The sequence below is a fragment of the Gavialis gangeticus genome, unplaced genomic scaffold, assembly GCF_001723915.1.
Source record: "Gavialis gangeticus isolate Ggan-Ray unplaced genomic scaffold, GavGan_comp1, whole genome shotgun sequence".
In the NCBI taxonomy this organism is placed as follows: domain Eukaryota; kingdom Metazoa; phylum Chordata; order Crocodylia; family Gavialidae; genus Gavialis; species Gavialis gangeticus.
This window is the reverse complement of record NW_017729024.1, coordinates 62,149,236-62,155,601: the sequence shown is the minus strand read 5'-3', so window position 1 is coordinate 62,155,601 and position 6,366 is coordinate 62,149,236. Positions and strand designations below refer to the sequence as shown.

General features: G+C 45.5%; 1 protein-coding gene across 2 annotated transcripts in view; it reads left to right on the top strand.

The window, feature by feature from the left end:
• The window catches only part of XPA (XPA, DNA damage recognition and repair factor), a 26,459-nt gene that overhangs the window by 8,148 nt on the left and 11,945 nt on the right, over positions 1 to 6,366 (top strand). The window contains exon 3 of one of the 2 annotated variants that reach the window (XM_019517178.1): positions 6,256 to 6,344. In XM_019517178.1, coding sequence (XP_019372723.1) covers positions 6,256 to 6,344 — 89 coding nt within the window. Of the gene's footprint in view, positions 1 to 6,255; positions 6,355 to 6,366 lie in introns of both variants that reach the window. The other variant, XM_019517179.1, reaches the window with a different exon arrangement.

Sequence of the window (6,366 nt, the reverse complement as noted above, 5' to 3'; positions counted from 1 at the left end):
CCAACCTATGACCTGTTAGGTGTTTGACAGTCTTGGTGAGACCACGCTTGTAACTGGATAGCGTTGGAAGATGTAAGGTAGTGCTGCATTGTCAGTCCTATACACATTTCTTCTTTGGTCTAGGAGGAAGACAGTAGTTTATTTGAGTGTTCTTTGAGCGGAAGTAAAAGAGGAAAAATGCAGTGGTGATATGGTTGGGGGTTTATTTGTGGGTTTCCTAACTGCCAAGTTACAGGAAGAAGAGGTGGATGAAGCACAGGACATTAGCTTCTAAAAGGCACAGTACTGGAAGCTCAACAGATTCTTGATTTAGTCCGTGACACGTTTCTGCTTCTCCCATTTTTCCATCTCCTGTTGTTGTCTTAAGGTTTCAAAGTACTGAGATCCTTGCAGCAGACTCTTCCTCCATTTGAGGCTGTCCTGGGCAATAGTCTCCTGTGAATTAGTATCGATGCTGCATTTTTTCAAGTTGGCCTTGAGGACATTCTTGAAGCGCTTTCTCTGCCCTCCTCTTGAGCATATGCTTTGACTGAACTGGGAGAATAAAATTTGCTTTGGGAGTCAGACATCTGGCTGATGTGGCCGGCCCCATGAAGTTAATGTCAGATGATCGTTGCCTCGGCGGTCATTGTGTTTGCGCATAATGTTGGTGCATGTGTCTACCCACTAGATTCGAAGGATCTTCTAGAGGCAGTGTTGATGATACTTCTTCAGCGACTTGAGGTGTCTCCTGTACATTGTCCATGTCTCAGCTCTATACAGTAAGGTAGGAATCACGAGTGTTTGATAAACCATGAGTTTAGTTTCAGATCCAATGTCACGATCTTTAAATACCAGTTTCCTCAGGCATTCAAAGGCTGCACTTGCACATTCGAAGGGATGTTGGATTTCTTCGTTGATGTTGGCCTTCTGCGAGAGATGGCTTCCAAGCTACAGGATATACTCGGTGTTCTCCAGAGTCTTACTGTGAATCTGAATTACTGGAGCTGGGAACTTCTCACTAAGAGATGGAAGACCTTAGTTTTCTTAAATGTTAAGTGTCAGTCCCATTTTCCTGTATGCCTCAGTAAAGATGTCAGCAGTTGCCTGAAGGTCTGCTTCCACGTGAGAACACACTACAGCATCATAAGCAAGGATCATGGTTTTCTCTGTTTAAAAATGCAAATTCTCTGATTTTAAAAAAACAATTCCAAATTATTATGTTAAAAAACCCAAAACCCACATTCTTCTGCAATTAAAATGAAACACCACTACATATTTATATACATAGGTAGTAATTTAACACTGTTTCATTGATATGTTTACAATTTTAGAGCAGTTTGAAAACCTACCAATGCCCCAGTCATTATAATAAAATCAATTCTAAATACTTGTATATTTTGGCATTTGATTTGGGTTTTTTTTACCATGGAAAATCAGAGCTCCCCATATCCCCTTCACCCACTCAGATGCATGTCCAGCTGCAGCTGTCCCCCACTGCTGCTTTGTGGTCAGCAGCCCTGATATGCTGGTGCCCTGCCCATGACGTTGCCCCTCCCAACCCACAGCCCCCTGGCCCTGCCACTGGCCCTTGCTTCCAACCCACAGTCCCCTGCCTTCTCCCCTGGGCCCTGCTGGTACCCCTTGCTCCCAACCTGCAGCCCCTTTGGCCATGCCACTGCCCCACACTCCCAACCCACCACCCTCCCCAGTGCTGACAGTGCCCCTCACTCTTGATTTGCAGTCCTCTGGCTCTGCCAGCTGCCCCTGCCCCACCCAGGCCAGAGCACAGTGGCTGTGGTGGCTCCAGCTCATGAGGGCAGCAGCAGAGTGAATCCAGCCCTGGCACAGACTGGAGGGAGGAGCAAGGAAGGCTTGTGACACCCCCACCCTGGGCAGGGGCTCCTGCACCATGTTAGGCAGTCTGGCCACAACCCCTCCTGGGCACCATCTGTTGGCCGCCCCAGCCCTGGTGGCACCAGTCCAACCATGCAGCTCTCTGCCACCCTGAAAGGGTCTCCCTGCCCCCTTCTCCTGCTGAGGGGGCAGACACCTGCCCTGCCCCAACTCCAGTGCCCAGACATTCCCCCGGTGCCAACAGACACGTGCCCCCCACACACACACGCACCCATCACCACACACCCCTGCCACACACACTTATATTCTCACATGCCGCCTGACCCCAGACAGTCTCCAATCCCCATCTCCCATGGACTTACCTGCATGCAGCTGCCAGGTCTGCTCCCATCACCCTGTCTAGCTGCAAGCGTATGCGCCCACACATGGTGCCCCCTGCCTCAGTTGCCTTCCCCTCAGCCCCAAGCAGCTCCTTGCAAGCTAGAAGGATGCCAGCCTGCAAAGGGAAACCCGTGGTTTCCTATGGGTTTCTCCTTTGAAGAGGAAAATCTGTACTTTTCTCCCTCAAAGGAGAAAATCCGCATTTTTCCATAGTAAACGGAAAGCCCAGATTCCTGATCATCAGTATACTGGAGCTTGTTGATTGACGTCAAAGTAGTCTCGGTTTTGCCTTATAGTTGATTGAGATTAAGCAGCTTGCCATCCATTTGGTAGTTTAGCTCCATTCTAGCTGGAAGCTTGTTGGTGGTCAGATGTAACATCATGGTAAAGAATATTGAGAAGAGTGTTGGAACTATGATGAAGCCTTGTATGACTCGCATTTTAACCTTTAAAAGATCGGTGATAGATCTGTTATTGAGAACTGCTGCTCACATACAGTCATGAAGCAGGCAAAGAATGGTGATGAATTTTGATGGGCACCCATATTTCAGAAGGATTCCTCCGCAGCGCTTCTCGGTTAATGGAGTTGAAGGCTTTCCTGAAGTCAAAGGAGGCTGTGTGGAGAGGTTTATATTTTTCTTGACATTTTTCCTGCAGCTGGTGAGCATGAAGATCCTGTCAGTTGTATCTCTTGATGCACTAAACCCACACTGAGATTCCAGGAGCAGCTTTTCTGCAAGTGGAAAGAAACCATGTAGGAGGGTTCTCACAATGATCTTTCCTGCGGTGGACAGCAAGACAATCCCTCTGTAATTTCCACAGTCAGACTTATCTCCTTTCTTGAAGGTTGTCATGATCATGGTGTCCCTGAGGCCACCTAGGTTTTCCTTATCATTCCAGATCTTTAAGATGAGGGCCTGGAGCCATGATGTGAGTTCCTCTCCCCCCGCTTGAAGATTTCGGCAGGGATTCCATTTGTTTAAGATGCCTTGTCATTCTTCATCTGCTTGATGGATTTCCTCACCTCAGCAAGGGTGTGAGACCCTTCAGACTTGGGCAATGAAATCGCCAAGAAGAATGAGTCCATCTCCCACAGCAACTCCAGAAAGGACTTAGTCAAGGTTGATGGAGAATTTCTCCTTGGTTTTATTGGTGGCCTCACCAGTCAGGGTATATATGCTGACAACAGTGCCAAACTGGCTCCCTGCTAGTTTAAGACAGAGAGTCATGAGGCACTCATTAATTCTGATAGGGAATTTGCTGAGTTGGTTTACAAGTTCATTTTTAATGGCAAAACCAACTCTGTGAAGCCAGCATTCTCCTTCCATTGTTTCATAGTTTCATAGTAGGTAGGGTCAGAAGGCACCTGAGTAGATCATCAAGTCCGACCCCCTGCCAAGTCCCATTTACCCTTTCAGAAGAAGTTGGTCTTTGAGTTGCCGATCTGCCACTCGCCTGATCTTGCCCAGTGCAGCAACATCAGTGTCGCATTGCCTGAGTTCTTGAGCCACGACTGCAGTGCAGTGCTCTGGGCATTCACTGTTAGGATTGCCCATGAGGGTCCTGATGTTCTGGGTCCCAAAATTAGTTTTGTGTCTTCATTGATTTTGGCTGCAGTAATGATGATCTCACTGGCTGCAGTTATCTAGTCAGGAAAAAGGCAGTCAGACTACGTTTAGGATACCTTTTTCTATCCCCCTCCACATGCGGGATGAGCAGAGTGGAAGAGGGCTGCTCAGTTGCAGTTATAGCTGCTAAATCACACTCCTAGCTTGAAGTGCTAGACAGCCTTCTTGTAACTGCCACCTTCATGTCAGTTCATGAGTATGATCCTCTAACATTTTCTTCCACCTGCTCCACCACTGAGAACTCGTAGACCCATGGCTGGTGGCTGGGCAGGTTTATTGTAATGGTGACCTATACTGGCATGTCACAGCACCATCAAAGGATATATGTTGCTTTTCACGGGGGACAGCAACTATCTGCTGCCCCCACCACATCCTGGTGGTGCTGCTGCTGCTTGGACCACAGCTGCTTATTTGTCAGAGTTACCCCTACTTATTTTGCAGCTAAACTCCCCTGAAGGTCATTCCACCATTCACCACCTGTGGATGTGCTGGGTAGCAGTACAACTCTGCCGCCAAAAGGGAAAGCATGCAGGAGATGGAAAAATGGGCAGGTCACCAAGGAACCATCTCGGGGAAATATCAAGAACTTGTAGGGACAAAGTCAGAAAGGCAAAGATAAAGAATGAGCTTCAGCTGATGGAAAGTTAAAGACAACAAGAAGAGAGTCTATGAACATTTTGGCCAGAATAATTTCCCAAGCAGGAAGCAGCTGTGACCATCTGAAACCTGAGATCCTGCTCCTGCCTTTGTTTCAGAATAATTTGTATAATTGCAGAAATTCACAGGAGTTGAGACACTCCATACCAGCTATGAACTGCCTTCCTAGAGGAGTTTTCCATTTATTGACTCCTCTGTGAAATCCTATGAAATACGAACTTTCATTTCTACCCAGGAGAACTTTTACAATCTTTTCTCCATTGCCTGATGGAAGGGTGTTTGTCCCCAAAAGCTTGCAATTAAAGATATATATTTTTTTAAATCTTGTTGGTCTAATAAAAGATATAATCTCTACTATGAGTCCTGATTGCTTTTCCCTCCAGACCAATATGGCTACAACCTGGATACCTAAGAGATCTGAGTACATTTAACTAGAAGAAAAGGCGATTATGGGAGGTCATGATATCAGTCTTTGAATAATCTGAAGGTCTGCTTTAAAGAAGAGGAAGAACAACCTTTTCTTCTTTGCTACAGAGTGGGATGCATAACAATGGCTTAAAATTGCAGCAAAGCAACTTTAGTTAGATTGGGTACTCAGAAAAAATTCTCCACTGTTTGGAGCAGTGAGGCAGTAGAATAAACTGTCTAGGGAAACTGTGGAATCTCCTTCTTTGGAGGTTTTCAAGATCTCCTTTGGAGGCATTCGTCAAAGATGATTTAGGATTAGCAATGCCTAAAGTACACTATGAAGAGCAGCAGTTGGAAGCCCAGGAGCATTACTCTCCAGCCACACATCTCAGATCATGAGAAGAGCTCTGCAGCCCAGAGCAGGTAGAAATTGGAAAGAATTATGCTGAACATCAAGAGAATGGAGAAAAGTTGCACAACTAACTGTTGAAAGAAGATTAAAGGATCTGGAGTAAGTGTACAGAGGGGACAGGATTGTAGAAAGCAGAGTACTGACTCTCCAGTCAGTGTATGAGATGTGTTTTTGCATTCTCCTGGTTGCAATGCAGAGTGGATGCTGTTTGGTTTTCCCATGTTTCTGGCTTTGCTGTTTAGCACGTGGGGCTGAGAAGGAATTTTCCCCCCTCCTGTTACTACAGGTGCCAGGGTGTTTTTACCTTGGGTGTTGGCTGCACCCAAGGCTGGGGATCTTAACTGGGGTTTGCTGATGCTCTGACTGGGACTGAAAAACCCAGGGGGTCTTGCTTCTCTGCCCAGGGTCAGACTGATCTCTACATTTGGAATCGGGAAGTAATTTTACCTTATGGTCAGGTTGGTATGCACTGTAATCTTTTTGCTTTTCACTTTTTGCTTTTTTTTTGCTTTTCATTTTTTGCTTTTTTTATAGCAGGGAGTCATAGTCCTCTTCCCTGGAACCCTTGAATGTATATTAACAAACTACTTCCTTTCCTTGCAGTGGCAAGGCATAGAAAATGTTATCCCCCTGTCATACCTGTGGCAAGTTTAGGTTTTTTATGTTTTGGGGTATTGTGCCTGGTAGTTGTGCAAGAGGGTTGTTCATGAAGTTTAAAAAATAGGTTAGACAAACAACTTATCTAGGATAGTTTAGATAAGAATGGTCCAGCCTTGTTCAGGGGGTTAACCCTATTAGACAGTGCTATAAATCTACTGTTTTAAAAAATTGTATTTTTAATCTTAAATCTTTTCGTTATTACTACTTCTTTGTGCTAGGTGTCTAGCTGTTGCAAGTTGCTTTTTGTTAAACTCTTCTAAAATTTTTCTTCAGGGATGCTGAAGATAAGCATAAGCTTATAACAAAGACTGAGGCAAAACAGGAGTACCTTTTGAAAGACTGTGATTTGGACAAAAGAGAACCAGCACTCAGATTTATTTTGAA